The sequence below is a fragment of the Vipera berus genome, assembly GCF_964194415.1.
Source record: "Vipera berus genome assembly, chromosome: Z".
NCBI classification, from domain to species: domain Eukaryota; kingdom Metazoa; phylum Chordata; class Lepidosauria; order Squamata; family Viperidae; genus Vipera; species Vipera berus.
The window spans coordinates 57,988,475-58,006,464 of NC_138205.1; the positions used below are offsets into that span (position 1 = coordinate 57,988,475).

Sequence of the window (17,990 nt, forward strand, 5' to 3'; positions counted from 1 at the left end):
CTTAGAGATGAGCTTTTTATGACTGGCTGTAAAAGATAAAAGTTTTATTACTGAAGTATTTTGGACTGTATTAGAATATACTCAAAATGCAAGCAATATATCAGCAAAATTTATTGCTAAAGCTGATTTTCTGATTTACAAGTTCAGCTTGAAAATTTGGATAAATGTTTGATAAAGTAACAATGATTTTAGAAGACAGTAATCATACACAAATAATAGCAAGACAACAAGATTTACAACCAGATGGATTGGAATGTATTCACTGCTGGTAGCCCTGAAAGATAAGGCTGACTTGGAAAATACAAACTGATTAGAGGACTCTGAGAAAAGCATGGATTGTAAAGATTCAAAGTTGATAGAAATTATCAGTGATGAACTTGATTTTTCTAAGAAGATTGAGGGAGATTGGGGAATGGATCTGTTATACCCAATTGGAAAACAAATGTTGAGATATTATCTTACAATTTTTAGGAGACTTTTTTTACAATAAATTCTGTAGAAATACAGAATAAAATCCAATTGTTAAAAAAATCCCCTTTAATATAAATCATGTCTCAGCACAATTTTTAAAATGAAAATATTTATCTGGTGAAAATAACCATATTTTTTTTTGCTTCCAGTTTGCAAGCCCCTTTCTCAGGGCCATTAATAGAAATATTGAACTTCCCAGATAATGTGTTTTATAATACCACAATTTTTCAAGTTTGATGCAGAACCATTTATGAGTTGGGCTACAGTAACAGAATCTTGCAAGTATGATTGTGCTGTACCTACTCCTTTCTAGTACTCTTGTGAATTAGGAAAGTATCAGTCTCAGCTGCTTATGAATACTGTCTGCCTCTTGTGAACTTAAGATATATTTTTCTTTGTTGCTTTGGTAATAGAGTTTGCATCAGTTTTAAATTTATATTTAAGATTTTTTAATAGATAAAAAAGGAAATGAGAAAGAAAAAAGTGCAAGAAATAAAAAAGAAATCCCCCCTAAATTTAAAGAACTTATGAATGACTTTTGACATTTTAAAGAGATAATTTACTCTTATTAGATCTCTTGTCTCTTAGATGTTATCCAAGTCCCTTCAACCCCTCATTTAACCCTACCTCTTTCTAAATCTTCAGATCCATTAATCATTTCATTTTTTTCCTTCTTTCAGCAAAAAGTCCATATAAATTTTCCAGTCTGAGAGAACTTTTGTTGTGGTTTTTTCTCTGACCAAACAGCTATTTGCTTTTTATGAATTCTGACATTTTTACAATCCATTATTCCAGTAGGGGAATTTCTGTAATTTTCCATTTTTTTGCATAGAATAATCTTACTGCACTTAACTCTGTACAGAATAAATCTACCATGAGTCTTATTCATTGTCCATAAGTCTCAATCAAAAGAATACTGATTTCTTCACAATATTATTCTTTAAAATCTTTTTTCCTCATTGTGTGATTTTTTTTATTCACAACTTCTTAGCTTCCTCATAAGCCACATGCATGATATCATGTTCCCTCTTGTTATTTTCATTTCCAACACTGGTTTGAAATACCTTTGCACATTTTTTTATAATTTCTTGGGTGTGATATACCAATGATGCATCATTTTATTTTAATTCTTTAAAATTATGATACAATAGAAAAATAATACCAGTAGAAATGTAATACTATCTATCATCAAGATCATCATCCTTATTCTACAGATGGTGTACAAAAACCAAAGTATTTGTGAAAGTTGTGAATGCTCAAGAAGAGATTGGACAACCATTTGTACAGAATGATATAGGCTCTCCTGCCACAGACAAGTGTTTCAACTAAAAGACCTTCAAAGTCTCTTTCAATCCTATTTTTCTATGTTCTATTGTGAGAAAGATATGATTTTTTATTTAAGCAGGAAAATTCAAATGACAAGTAGGCATTAGTATTTGCAAGAATCTCTGGGTGTCCTGGAGGAGCCAGAAGTGTGTGCTGTGGCTGCCAAAAGAGGTAATGCAGTTTAGGCTTGCATCAACATAAGTACACTGTCAAGATCATGGGAAATTATAGTACTGCTCTTTGTTTCCCCAATTAAAATATATCTGGAATTCTGTGGCTAGTTTGGGTTGATACAATATTAAAAGGATACTGAGGAATCGTAAGATATAAAAAAAAGAATGAAAAGCATAATAAGGGCATATAGAGTAGTTTAGGAAATTGTATATTTAGCCTAAAGAAAGGAAAGCCAAGGGCAGACCTGATAGCAGTCTTCCAAGATATGAAGTCTTGTCACAAGATAGAGCATAGGGATTTATTTTCCATAGTTAAACCAGAACCAGTGGGTGGAAGCTTTATAGAGGAGATCCAATCTTGAACGAGGAATGATTTTCTTAAGTGAGAGCTTTCCTCTTTTGGTTGTTGTTGATCTATCATTGGAGGCTTCCAGCAAGATTGCATTGCCATTTCTTGGTGATAGTCCAAGGACTTCTGCCCTGTTAGGGGCTTGGGCTAGAATACCTGCAAGATCCCTTCCAACCAACTAATTCTGTGAGAGGTTGGGTATCACTGCAGCCTGAAGAAATTAGAAAATACAACGGGCATCCCATGATGAGATACAGTTCTAATCAATAGCAATTAGCTCACTTATGGTAAACAGAGGTTGTCTAGTCAAGTTTCTAAATTTCAAAATATACCTGTTTTGTTATATTTGTCATCCATCTTTACATAAGGAAAATATGTAATAAGCTCATCATAACCAATATAACCATATTTCATTCTATATATCCTATATATCTCATTTATCTCATCCTACCTTTGCATTAAAACCTTCCAAAAATAATCAGGTGTGAACAATCTACCACACATGCAAAGTTCAAGCTAACTTTTTTATTGTGTTCTGCCTACAATATCGAAATCTCCCCAACTGGCAGCCTTCTCTTGGGAACAAATAGATAAGACTTCAAAGAACTTCGGGAGGGGTTGGTCCTAGCCCCTTTGTGGCTGTGCAGTGACTCCAGGCTCATTGCAATTGAACCCTCCTCCATAACAGGTTGAGTGTTTCCTAACACAGAATAATTGAATGAGAATTAGAGTAATGTGGATCCAAGAAAGCTACAGCAAAATGCAATTCCTACCGCATTATATCTGAAGCCCCCCATTTTTAATCTATGGGTTAATTATGATAAAATACTGTCTGTAGTCCACCTCAATCTTGAGGTAGAGAAAAGCTAATGTGTGCCAAAAATTAATTTTCAGGATTTAAGCTGCTCAGAGAATTACTATTTTAGCAAAATAGAAATTAATCAGAAGCAGGAATTACCTGAAATTATCTGTATCTCATTGTCTGATATTTCTTCACTTCAGTATCATCTTGGTAAATTTTTGACAGTTGATAATATATTGCCATTATTTATATTACAATCACATTGTCCTGTGTGTGTGTGTGTGTGTGTGTGTGTGTGTGTGTGTGTGTGTGTGATAACAAACACAGATTATTTTCTCCAATCTCATTTGATGCTGCCCCATATTTATCAGTAATTTTATTATCTGCCTTGTACCTCTTTCATCTCCAATTTCATTTTTTAAGATCTTGCTATAAATATGCCTCTATTTAAGTATAATGCTTCATATGTCTGAGTAAATTAATCAGTGAAGGTTTAAACTTTCTTAATCTTTAAGAGAATACAATACTTTTTGTAGCATACTTGTTCCTCCTAGAATTCATAATTCACTAATATTTGTCTTCTCTGCATATTAACATAGGCTGCAAATTGGGTGAAGCCTCTGATTTTATTGTCCGTCAAGGTACACTCATCCAAGTACCATCTTCTGTTGGAGACGTTGGTTGCTATAAAATTTGCACGTGTGGCCAGAATGGTTTGTTAGAAAATTGTATGGAAATGTATTGTATTGATCTCCAAAAGTCATGCATTGTTGGAGGGCAAAGAAAAAGTAAGTACTAATACATAAGATTTTTTTTAATGTTTATTGATTTTCTAATTTTGCATTTAAGTATTTAAAAAGGAACATGGCGGCTGAATTAATCGATAATTCAATGACATACAAGTATCTTTAGTACAAGTCTCAAGCTACCACATTAGATATTTCCTCTCTTTTCCCCTTAGTATTTACTGTCTCATGTTTAAACTAATATGACTCTTATTATATCAATTAAATAAAAATAACATTCTTACATTTATCAGTAATTTTTAGCTTATCCTAGTTATTTTCACATTCAGTCTTTATAGACAATGTCCTAATTAGTTTTTCACAATTTGTATTCCCATTAATATTTAAATTTAGCATTTAATATTTATAATTTCCAAGTTTTAAATAAGTTCCCTTTATCACAATTCATCACAAAGTCTAATATTCAGGATACCCATCTTATCTATTTGAATATATTCTATTTCTCACCATCTTACATCATCTGATTAATAATACAGTATAACATTCTTATTTTCTATTAATTTCCAGATGTCTTAAATTTAGTAACCAAAGTTTCTCTTGTTTCAACATCAAATACTTCCTGTCTTTTTCTCTTAATGTCTTCTATCTCATTTTTAAGCTAGTACAGTTCTTATTATATCAGCTAAGTAAAAACATGTTTATTACATTTATCAATCAATTTTTAGATTATATATATCTTAATTACTTTTACATTCAACCTTTATAAACAAATCAATATTCTAATTTAACTTTTAATATTTATACTTCCAAGTTTTAAATAACCAAATTTTCTTTATCTCAGTTCATAACACAATCTAGTATTCAAAGTACACATCATGTCTATTTGAGTATATTCTATTTTAATCCTTACTAATAAGTCAAAACCCCAATTTTCTTCAGCCTTATTCTAGTTTTCTTTGTTTGCCAACTCGCCTTCCATAACTGTGCTTTTAAGTCATCAAATAGCTCCCTCTGTTATTATATATATATTGTCTGAGATAAAAGAGGCCATCCAGTTGCCATTTTTGGGGAAGGGCTAACAAATCATCTGTCTATTTTTCAGTCTCGACGTAGTTGTCTTGAAGATGAGCTGTATGGGTTTTGGTTGGAACATCTAACTGTTATATACCCACTCATTGCCAAGCAGTTCAACAATATACTACAAGGAGAAGAAATTGTTTATCTTCCCTTTGGTTTGTTCTTCTTGATCCTCAGGTTTCTTCTTGTTTATGTAGAAAGTCTTTTCCATTTTCAGTGTTATCAGTCCCTTTTCTGGGTTTTCTGTTAACTGTATTTGTTTTTTTTTAATTAAAAAGTTTTACAAATACATTATAAGCATAGGACCCACCCCTCCCCCACCCCCACCCAATTTCCCCTCCCCCCAACTTCCCAGAGCGTAATACAGGGTATTAACCCTAACAATCTTAAACTATAATATGCTAACTAACTATAATAACACTTTAAATCCTATCGAACTTTAACTCTCCTTAAAAATAACTAAATAATAATAAATCTTATAAATCTACTACTTATTCAAATGCTAAATGAAACTTTTTGGTCCCATATTTATTCTGAATAAAATCAATCCATCTTCTCCATTCCAAGATATATCTTTGTTGCGAATGGTCTTTCAAATATGCTGAAATTTTTGCCATTTCTGCCAGGTTCAAAACTTTTAAAGTCTATTCTTCTATAGTAGGCAATTCCTCCTTCTTCCGGTATTGCACTACCAAAAGTCGTGCTGCTGTTATTAAATACAACATCAATTTAGTTTCTATAGCAGTACAGTCTATAGTAATATCCAGCAAAAATAATTGTGGAGAAAACTTTATCTTTTTCTTAAATATCTTCTGCATATTCCACCAAATTTTAATCCAAAAAGCTTTAACTTTTTTACAAGTCCACCATATATGATAATATGTTGCATCATCACAACCACACCTCCAGCATTTCGGCTGATAATTTGGATACCTAGATGCCAATTTCTTAGGATCTAAATGCCATCTATAAAACATCTTATAAAAATTCTCTCTTAAATTTTGTGCCTGTGTAAATTTTTACATTTCTGACCCAGATTGTTTCCCAAGTATCCATCACTATTGGTTCTTGAATATTCTGAGCCCATTTTATTATACAATCTTTAACAAGTTCCATTTCTGAATCTATTTCTATCAATGCATTATATATCCTTCTTATATGAGCAGGACTTTGATCTCTAATTTGTTTAACCAAATTTTCATCTACTATAGAAATACCAATTTTCTGATCCTGTTTCCATCTAGCTTGTAACTGCCCATACTGAAACCAAGTTTGTACTATTTTTTTCTTCTTTTAAAATATTAAATGGCTTTAATTGCCATACATTTCTTTCCAATCTAAGAATTTCTTTATATGTAATCACATCATGCTTAAATCCCACATTTATATTTTCTATCGCATGTTTAGGTATTGCCCAAATTGGAATTTTAAAATTCAACTTATAACGATATTTTTTCCCAAACTCGCAACAGGGCATATCTTAATATATGTGTCTTAAAAACATTATCCACTTTTTGTCAAACAATAAATAAGCATGCCAACCATATAACAAATCATATCCTTCAATATTCAGTAATCTCCCTTCTGTTAAATTAAACCAATTATTAATGATAATGCCACAGCCTCATAGTATAATTTAAAATTGGGCATTTTAAGACCACCTCTTTCACATACATCTTGCATTATCTTAAATTTAACTCTCGGTCTCTTCCCTGCCCAAATAAATTTATTAATACCTCTCTGCCATTCCTCCAAATTTGAGTCTTTTTTAAGTATAGGTATCATTTGAAACAAGAATAAGAATTTAGGTAAAACATTCATTTTCACAGCTGCAATTCTTCCCAATAAGGACAATTGTAATTTTTTTTCAACTATCTAATTCTTTTTGTATTTTTGACCATAACAATTTATAATTATTTTTATATAATTTCACATTTGAAGCTGAAAGATATACCCCCAAGTATTTGAGCTTCTTAACTATTTCAAATCCCGTTAGATTTCCTAAAAGTTCCTTTTGTTCTTTGGTCATATTTTTAATCAATATTTTAGTTTTTTGCCTATTTACCTTAAATCCAGAAACTTATCCATATTGTAAAATTATTTCCATTACATCTGTAACCGATTGAGTTGGTTGACTTAATGTAATTACGAAGTCATCCGCAAACGCTTTCACTCTATAATCTTGATCTTTAATTTTAATTCCCTTTATTTTCTCTGAATCACATATCTTGATCAACAATATTTCCAATGTTAAAACAAACAATAATGACAACCCTGTCTTGTATCTTTTTCAATTTTACAAGCTTCTGTTAAACTACCATTAATTATTATTTGAGCTGTTTGTTTTTGATATATTGCCCTTATAGGTTGTAAAAACTTATCACCAAACTCCATCTTTTCCAAAACCTTGAATAAAAATTGCCAATTCAATTGATCAAAGGCCTTTTCGGCATCCAAAAAGATCAGCGCTGCGGGGACTTGATTATTTCTTTCCAAAAATTCTAATAAATTTACAATATGTCTCACATTATTTTTCATTTGTCTACCACTTATAAATCCTGTTTGATCACTATGAATCATTTGCTGCATAACCTTCATTAATCTATTTGCTAAAATCTTTGCAAATATTTTATAATCATTATTTAAAAGTGATATAGGCCTATAATTTTTAGGTTGAACAAGATCTTGATCTTCCTTCGGAATCAAAGTTATAAATGCTGTTTTCCACGATGGAGGCACTTCTCCTCCAGATTGAATTGTTCTTAATAATTCTTTTAAAGGCTCCACCATTTCTGATTGTAAATTTTTATAATAAATAGCTGATAAACCATCTGTACCGGGTGCCTTACCCACTTTTAATTGTTTAATTGCTAAACTAATTTCTTCAGCAGTTATCAATTGATTCATCCCTTCCCGTTGCTCTTGTGTAAGTATTGGGATATTCACATCCTGTAACTATCCATATCTAAGCCTTGCTTTATATCCCTAGCATATAACTTAGAATAAAATGCAACAAAAGTTTTTTTAATAAGACTTTGCTGAAACACCTCTTTACCCTTATATTCTATCTTATCAATATTACGTGATCTTTGTTTTTTCCTTAATAAATAAGCTAACCACCTACCCGGCTTATTAGCATTATTAAAAGTATTATGTTTGGCATATCGTAAATTAGTTGCCACCTGATCTACCATTAACATATCAAACTGTCCTCTTAGCAAGTTAATTACTTCTTTCAACCTCTTATCAGATGGGTTCAGAATAAAAGCTTTCTCTTTCAACTTTATTTCCTCCTCTATTTCTTTACGCTTATATTCCAATCTATATATTTATTGTTCAAATATATTAGCACTCCTCTCATATAAGCTTTACTTGCATCCCAAACCATTTCAATAGGAGTACCCTTATACATATTCATAGTAAAAAATTCTCGCATATGTTTTTTACATTCTACCACATTTTCTTCATATCTAAGCAAATTTTCATTTAATCTCCATGATCTTCTGTCCCCCATGCCCTTATCCAATTCCATCCACACTGGACTATGATCTGATAAAGTTCTTGGGCATATCTTAATCTTCTTAATCCTAGAAAAAAAATCATTAGTAGTTAATATAAAATCAATCCTAGAAAAAGATTGATGTCTATCAGAAAAAAAGTAAAATCCTTTTCTTCCAAATTTCTTTCTCTCCAGACATCTCGCAATTCCAAGTCATCTTTCAAATCAAAAAAAGATTTTGGCAATCTAGCATGGCTTGGAGTATTTTTAAAAGAACCTTTTTTATCTTTCTGAGTATCCAACACTCCATTCCAATCTCCCATTAAAATACTCGATCTATAATCCCATTGAATTATTTTATTATGTAACAGTTTGTAAAATTCTCCTTGCTGTAGATTAGGTGCATATACTCCAATTAAAAGTATTTTCTTCCCTTCTATTAATAGTTCAATTATAATATATCTTCCTTGTTTATCTTCTTCAATTAAATTAGCTGTTAAGTCTTTCTTTACATAGATAACTACTCAATTTTTCTTCTCTGGAGCAGATGCAATAAATTGTATACCCAGTCTAGAGTTCATCAAATATTTTTGATCAGATGTGCGAATATGCATTTCTTGCAAATATATAACATCATTTTTAAATTGTTTCAAATACTGAAATACTTTCTTTCTCTTTTGTGGTGAATTTAATCCATTAACATTCCAGGTTAGAAACTTTGTCGCAATCTTTTGCAACTTGAAGCTTTCGGAGCGTTTCTTGCAGATCCATAAGCATCTGCCTCTTTGGCCTAGCTCCTCCCACTGCTTCACTAGAAGTAGATTCCTGACTTGTAGTTATAAAACACTGTTTCTGTTGTTGTTGTTGTTCCTTACGTCTAGATGCAGCCCGTGTCACTCTTTGAATCTTAGATTCTTCTAATAAAACCTGGGGTTGCACAGTTTCTGAGATTTGCTGTACTTCTTCTACCTGTCGCTCTCCTTCTTCTTCTCCTCCTTTAGCTTCTTCTTTCCCTCCTTTAACTTCTGAAGATGGCAGTGAACCTGCTTTCAATACATTAGAATAAAAACCACGTGCCTTCAGGACTGTATTACGACGATATCTTACTCCAGCATAATTCACCACAATCCCCATTGGTATCTCCCATCTGAACTGAAGCTGTTGTTTTTTTAATTCATCTGCCAGAAAAACAAAATATTTCCTTTTTCTCAAAATTCTTGGGGAAATCTCTTTCAGAATCAAAACCTCTTGATTAGCCACTTTAAATCTATTATTGTAAAAAGCTTGAATGATCTCATTTCTGATCTTTCTCTTTGTAAAATACACAACCACATCTCTTGGCAGTTTTCTTTGCCTTTCAATCCAAGAATTAACACGGAATACTTTATCTATCTGCACAAAAAAATCTTCCGGTTGAATTCCCAAAATAGGCACCAGAGCATCCACCAACATCTCCAGATTTTCCTGTGGATTCTCTTTTAAACCTCTTATCCTCAGGGCAAACTCCATGTCTCTATATTGTGTCATCATCACTTCATCATCAATTTTTTCCATTTTATTCTCAACTTCACACATTTTAGCCTCCAGCATCAGATTATTTTGTTTCACTTCTTCCACACGTTCATCCAGACTCTCAATACAATCTGAGAGCCCCTGAAATGCCATCAAAATATCCTCCCGTATTTCCTTATTTTTTTCTTCAATAGGTTTTGCCACCTGCTCAGATATTTTTTCAGACTGAAGTTTTAAAGCATCTTTTAAAGAATCTTGTAAGTCTTTTAAAGTCAGTGCAGGTGCAACAGCTGCGGCAGGTAACATCAAAGATTGAATTCCAGATTGCTGAACAGGCGATGGCCCCGGACTTTTAGAAACAGAAATTATAGGCGGTTTAGAAGCCATTTTAACACCTAATTAACTTTCGTTGCACACTTTCACTTTTCCGCCCCACTTGCTATTGTAGTTTAGCTGTTAAATATCCCAGTGATAATCACTTTTAAACAGCTCCAAAGTTTAACAAAATCTTAAAGTTCTGAGAATCCACTTTGCATATTCCTCCTCAATATCCAAACAATCACTTTCACTTTGAAGAAAAAAAAGACACCAGCCAGATGCTTTCAATTCTTGTTACAAAGAATCACTCAGGCGCCATCTTCCCCTTCTTTTTTAAAACGATCGTTGAAACAGGAAAAAAGTTGAAGTTCCAGAGTTAAAGTCTTATACTTGCTGTTTATATTGCTCCTGCATCCACTCCGCCTGCATCAATTACTCAAAATAACAAACAAATCCAGCAGGAGTGGATGCAGCGTCTTGTTCTGCTTAAAAGCAGAAAAGTCCTCCGATCTGGAGTATTTTCCGGGCTTTGGGGGAGCTCAAACCCTTCAATGTTTATTCTGGGGCTCTAGGGGAGCTCTACCCCTACCCAGAGTCTCCCCTTCCCCTCTTCGCCCGAGGGGAAGGGTTTGTAAGCCGCGGAACAGCTGATTGTCAGCTGCTCCGTGGCTTTAATGAAATCGGAAGGCTGGCGGTCGATCCCGACCGTCCACGCTGCTGAAGCACCACCCAGAAATCCTGTTAACTGTATTTGTTGATCAGTTGAATCTTCTATCGTAATAATCATAATCATAATCTATTAAAATCTGTGTAGTTGATTCTTTAGTTATAATCAAAATTTGGGTTCGTATATCTAGGCTGACATCTTGTTCTTTTCTGTAGTTTCTTATTTCATCAGAAGCTGCAAGAATAGTTTCATAAATTGCTTTCAACATAAAGAGAATCTGTTCCTGAACTTCATCCATGTTCTCTTAGTGGTGTGTTAAATTAAAAGCTTTACAATCAGAGAATGAAAATAATTTTGTCACTGAGTATAGAACACAGCTGGGCTTCTCACAACTGATATCTGCCAAGGTTGCAAAAGTATTATCTATAGTCTGGGCTTCAAGCCAAGTCTCTTTTAAACAATAACAAGTTGTAATAGGTTTAGCCACAAGGTGTTGCCCATACCATTTAAAAGAAATCCAGTTAAAATCAGGTTATTCTTCCAGCGGTTTAAACTCCCTGGATAGTCAGTTGCTGCTGTTTTTAGAGGGTGGGATAGAATTTCCCTTCCCTCTCTCCACAGGGCGGAAAATACTTTGGGCAGCTTATACAGGTAGAAAAAATAGGATTAAAGAGAGGTTCAGATCTCACCCAGTCTCATCCACACTGCTTTATAGGTGTCTGGTAGTAAGTTTGACATCGGCTGTCTGCAGTCTAGTGATGGGACATCTTTCTATAGCCGGTCTTTCATCCACTGGTTTGGAGGGCTGCCCTAGATCGAGCGGAAGGGCTACCGCCCTCCCACGATCAAGCAGGGATCCTTTTGTGCTTGTTGCCCCTACAGGGCAACTTTCAACCCTTTCCAGGGTCCCCCAGCGTTGTGAAATCGGACATGGAAGATGTAGTTTTCCTTCCAGTGGCTGCGGCAGCAAACCAGAAATACATGAGGTTTTTTTAACAACAAAGTTTTAAAATTCTGCAGACTATAAAACTAATTCTAATTAAACCCCTCCTAGCAATGATCTCCTGTCTATTTTTCACAAATTTTCCATGCAAACAAATATTTGTTGTACGTATTATTTAGTTTTGCTGGGATTATTTTGTACCAATTTGTTTTTTGCAAAATTCTATAATATAGCAGTTTACGGAATTCTATAATACAACAGTTCTTTTAATGACCCTTCAAAGTTACAACAGCATTGAAAAAATAACATGACTATTTTTCACACTTATTACTGTTGCAGCATCCCCATGGTCAGATAATTTACATTCGGATGCTTGGCAGCTGGTTCATATTTATGCTGGTTGCAGTGTTCCAGGGTCATGTGACCATCTTTTGCGAACTTCTGACAAGCAGAGTCATTGGGGAAGCCCGATTCACTTAACAACTGTGTTATTAATTTAACAACTGCAATGATTCACTTAACAAATGTGGCAAGAAAAGTTGCAAAAGGGGATAAAACTCACTTGACAAATTTCTCACTTAGCAACATAAATTCTGGGCTCAGTTGTGATCATAAGTCATTGACTACCTGTATTTTTACAGTATGTAAATAATAAAGTTAATATAAAATAAGAGAATGCAGTAAAATAAACCTTAGCAAATAAATCATATGTAGAAATTTAGTTCAAAATGAAAATCAGTTAAATCTAGATAAAACTTGAGAATTTTTATTTTTAAATTTTATCTGCTAATCTGGAAATCCAATTATAAGTCCATCCTGAATCATTTAAGCTCTTTGGGTTAGGCTTGTCACACCGGCATGGTTAGAGTTATTGTGAAAAAATTGCAGGAGAGAATGCTATCTACCCCACTGTTAACTCCTAAAGAAAAGATAGGATATACATTTGAATAATATTTTTTGGCTGCAAGGGCAATATTTCATACTAATGATGTATATATTTAAGTAGTTATATTTTAAATCCAATATATAATAATATATTTCTTTTATTTTAAGGCCATGGAACATCTTTTAATATAGACTGCAATGTCTGCTCATGTTTTTCTGGGAATTTGATATGCTCCACTCGTCAGTGTCTCAATGAATTAAGTTCAGATAATGAACATCACCTATTTACAGGTACTGTTTTTAAATTTTAAGAAACTTTGAAACTTATCAGAAGCATTCTAATGCTGAATTTTGGTTTCCTCTGATGATACTTTGCGTAATATTTCCTGGGACAATTTTTTGTAGTCTGTTTGCCTTTGGATTTATTCAGATTGCCGATACAGAAGCAAATGTTTTGGGCTATAGCGCAGATTGCATACCACATGAGATAGATGAAATTCAAAACACACAGTTCTAGGGAGAAGAAAATTATAAGAATGTTAGGAAGCTATTTTAATGTATTTTTACAAACTTGCTTAAAAAGATTAATACCACTTGATATAACTATATTTTCTCAAAAGAAAGAAATGCTGTAATTAAAATGGAAAGATTGGGCAGAAAAGCAGTTGTTAATACAAATAAAAATTCTGTACACTGTCTACCTTCCTCATATTTAAAAAGTAGTGCTTCCACTGAAGTCAGTCTGGTAGATTTTTTTCCATTGATAAATATAACATGTTCCACACATGTTTTTGTACATTTGTATATGTATACATGCTAGCTAGAGGTTCACTTCAAAAAAGGGAGAATGAAAATTAATATTACTTGACTAAAATTCATTTCCTGCTAAATACACTTTGTGTAAATTAAATGATCCTCACTTACAGATGTAGACCAAAATAATTCTCTCTCATCATAAATTCCTCACACACATAAACAAAGAAAAAAAAAGCTTATTTGCCTGCAACAGAATTGGGCAAGAATATACCATGTTTCCCCAAAAGTAAGGCCTACCCTGAAAATAAGCCCTAACTTGATTTTTTGGGGTGAGCCTAATATAAGTGGGGCGAGGCACACACCTAAAAGTCAAGATGGGGTGGGGGTGTGGAGCTAGCCCATGTGCCCTGCATCCACTTACCTGGTAGACTTATCCTCTCCGGCCCACTTCTTCTGTGGCGTCTTCTGCAGCTAGGCCTATATTTCTCAGTCACAGGCCTTTCCAGAAGGCCACTGCAGCCGAGAACTGAGCTATGGATTGAATCCATAGCTCAGTTCTACAAGTCCTACGCAGCCAAGGTACTCAGCTGCAGTGGCCTTCCGGAAAGGCCTGACTGCGAAATGCAGGCCGGAATGCATCTGCAGAATGCAGCTGCTCGTTCGGCTACAGAAAAAGTGGACTGGCTGGATGGAGCTGTCAGTGCTGGAGATGAGTGGAAAAGATACCTCCCCCTGAAAATAAGACCTGGTGCCTCTTTTGGAGGCAAAAAAAGAAAAAAGAAAAGAGCCAGTCTCATCTTCGGGGAAACACAGTATCTGTGCATATTTTGTGGCAAGTTTCCTTGAGTACAGTATGCACAGGTTGATTTTGTTTCTGGGATGGATCTATTTAACTTGTATTCCTTCCATAAGTAATGATAGACTGAAAACCTTGAAATACTGACTTATTTTTTCTTTCTGTTAGCAAAAATTGAATAGTTCAATGCAGACTCTTGTGCTAGCCTACAAACATAAGAAATCTATTTCTTCTTACTCTATAGTAGATTCAATAGAATCTAGTAGCTGTTGCTCCTAGATAAGTATGATTGGAATTTCTAGACTTCATGAATTGAGTATTTTCATTTACAGAGTCCTCAATCCATAAAGGAGTTTCTCACTGTAGCTGTGTACTCTTTATATGAAAGATAAGTAGAGGCAGTGCTAATATGCTCATCCCACCCCACTTGAAACTTTCTGTTTCAGCCATGTGCTTTCATTATTTGCATAGACTCCTATATATTCATACAGTAGTCCTTGACCTACAACAGGTTGCTTAGTGACCATTTGATGTTATAAATGTTACTTGTGACTCAGTTTCAAAGTAATGGCGGCTACAACACCCTCACAGCCATTCATTCTTACAAATGATGCTGCAGCACTAACCAACTTACCTGTCCCTTTCCACTGGGTTCCTGCAACCACTCATCTACCCAGTGGAATGGGTAGATATAATGGGTCAAATCTTGCAAGCTTCCAGCTTCCTTCCCACCCAGCAAGCAAGGGAGATCAGGGCAGATGGAGTTTCTAAACTCCAAAAAGAAAGAGGAGGTCAGAGCAAATGGAATTTGCAAATTTTGGCAATGAAGGGGAGATCAGCCTCCGGGGAACAAGGAGGGAACCCACCCATGCACTTGCAGGACTCAAGCCAGCTCCAGGAAATACCCAACTTACTTTTCTGTTTTTTCAGCTTCTGAGAGAGGTACCTGACCCAATACAGGATCAGTTTTTTACAGATTCATGTCAAACTCCTGCTATTTTGCAACAGGTTTTATTCTCTTGATACTAAAGGTAAAGGTAAAGGTTCCCCCGCACATGCGTGCTAGTCGTTTCCGACTCTAGGGGCCGGTGCTCATCTCCGTTTCAAAGCTGAAGAGCCAGCGCTTGTCCGAGGACATCTCCATGGTCATGTGGCCGGCATGACTAGATGCCAAAGGCACATGGAATGCTGTTACCTTCCCACCGTAGTGGTCCCTATTTTTCTACTTGCATTTTTACGTGCTTTTGAACTGCTAGGTTGGCAGAAGCTGGGATGAGTAACAGGCGTTCACTCTGCTACGCGGCACTCGGGATTCGACCCGCCAAATTGCCAACCTTCTGATCGACAAGCTCAGCGTCCTAACCCACTGAGCCACCGCATCCCTTTCTTGATACTATAGAGGTTTTTTTAAAAACAGGTGCCATAAACGGCAGAAACAAATGGAATCTTCTTTTTAAAAATGGAGCATTCACTTAATGAATGTCATGCAGTGCCTATAATGGACAGGCTCCATTACAGTTGTATCATGAGGAAAACCTGTATACTCATTCAACAGTGTCTACTTCTGTTACCATATTTTTATCCAGTGTAAGGTAATCCTTCCCTCAGATAATTATTTAAGGGACAAACGCCTCATCCTCTGTCAGAGAAAAATAACGAATGAATTTCTATAGCTGATGTAGATATAGTCAACATCCTAAACAAGGTTTAACTTTTTCAGGTCTGCCATGTAACTGCGCTGATCAGTTTGTCCCAGTATGTGGTCAGAATGGACGTACTTATCCAAGTGCATGTGTAGCACGTTGTGTTGGGCTACATGATAATCAGTTTGAATTTGGGTCCTGCATTTCTAAGGATCCTTGTAACTCTAATCCCTGCCCTAAAAATCAGAGGTAAATATTTAAGAAAATCTACAGAAATTATTTTAATAAACCAGTTAACTTTTATGAAAAATAAGTTTTATCTTACTTAATTCTGGTTTTCTGTTAACAGAAAAATATGAATTGTAGTAGTTTATATAATAGATATCAGTGTTATGTAAACTATTACAATTATTTTATGTCATGAATATGTAATATTAAAAGTTGAATTTTGAAAGAAAAGTGTCACAAAACTGTGATATTTAAATCCATGTGTTAATTAAAATGAAAAAAAACTTAAAAGTTCTTAAACATTGTATGTGCTTTGCTTCCATGAGTTTAAAGATTTGGAAATCAGGATTAAAAGGCCATTTCTTGTTGAAAGAATCTTTTGACAATGATCCAATTGTCTTCTTCAGTTTGATAAGTAGATAACTTTTCTGTAGGAACACCAGAAACTTTATTAAAAAGGAAGAAAGGAACAACATATTGAGGAACCAATTTGAGTGTCTAATCACTACACCAGTTAGATGAAAAAGGATAGAAATTATTAAAGTTCAGCTATCTAGATAGTGCCCTAATGTCATATTTTCAGCAACTGAACTCCCATCAACTTTCCTCTTCTCTGACAACTTGAGAATCACTTTATGTTCCAGCTTAGATATCCAAATTAATTACAGCAGAAACTCCAGATAAAATTAGGGAGAAATCAAGAGTAGAATATTTTACTCCTGAGCAAACTGTTGAGAGGCTAGGGAAGGTCTAAAGCAGACATGTCAAACTTGTGACATCATGTGACGCCGCATAACTTATTGGGACTGTTTTGCCATTGCCGGCAATGGGGTGGGCATGGCTTCCACATCACACCTCCGGCTCACAGGCCGGCAGTTTGACACCCCTGGTCTAAAGGCAGCTTATGCTACAGGACTTCAGAATTTATATAAGTGTACTCAATAATCCTATTTGTTTCTTTGTAACTCCCCATGTTTATGTAAGACATTATAAGTTTTCCTCATCCACAGTATGATATGGAAAAATAAACCTTCTCATTAGTTTATGGATTATGAGAGCTAGTTTGGTCTAGTAGTTAAGGCATTGGACTTGAAACTTGGGGGACCATAAGTTCTAATCTTGCCTTAGCCATGAAAGCCAGCAAGGTGCCCTTGGGCCAGTCACTATCTCTCAGCTCAGCCCATCTCACAGGGCTGAATCTTATTCCCCCCATGTTGAGCCACAGAAATGGTTCCCTTCTTTTATATTCCTCTGATGAAGCAATAATTTCCTTATCGCAAGCAAGCCTGGGAGTTTTCATATTCTGACTTATAACAACAGAAAGAAGCAACTTGTCATCAGTTACAATAAAATTAAAGAAATTGCTTCCTTCATTGTTCCAACCACAAGTCTTAGAAAATTAATGGCTTTGGTGTTGATCAAGTTATAATTAAAATACTAAGACGTCTCCTTTCAAACCTCAGGAACCTCAGATGATGTAGCACAAGAACATGGTTCACCACTGAGTGCCTGGCTTGAAACCTACCTGTTCTTCTCTAAATAGGCTTTGGTTTCGATTCATTCAGAAAGTTTTGGATGTAAAGGTTTTGCATACAGTTTGCTTCTCACTATCAAAACAGATTGGTGTATAGTCAGTAGATCCCTTCTTTGCACTTTTCTAAAGTCTCAAATCTTTTTTGTAATATGGTGACCAAAATTGGATGCAGTATTCCAGGTGTGGTCTTTCTAAGGATTTATAAGCAGTACTAACTAATTCTTCATGTGATTTTGATTCTATGTCTCTGTTTATACAACCAAGG

The 17,990-nt window shown here is 34.7% G+C and overlaps 1 protein-coding gene across 1 annotated transcript in view; it reads left to right on the top strand.

Annotated features, from left to right (window-relative positions):
* The window catches only part of RECK (reversion inducing cysteine rich protein with kazal motifs), a 283,835-nt gene that overhangs the window by 205,086 nt on the left and 60,759 nt on the right, over window positions 1-17,990 (top strand). Inside the window, exons 14-16 of the mRNA XM_081343248.1 lie at window positions 3,721-3,909; window positions 12,937-13,059; window positions 16,041-16,212. Coding sequence (XP_081199374.1) covers window positions 3,721-3,909; window positions 12,937-13,059; window positions 16,041-16,212 — 484 coding nt within the window. The remainder of the gene's footprint in view (window positions 1-3,720; window positions 3,910-12,936; window positions 13,060-16,040; window positions 16,213-17,990) is intronic.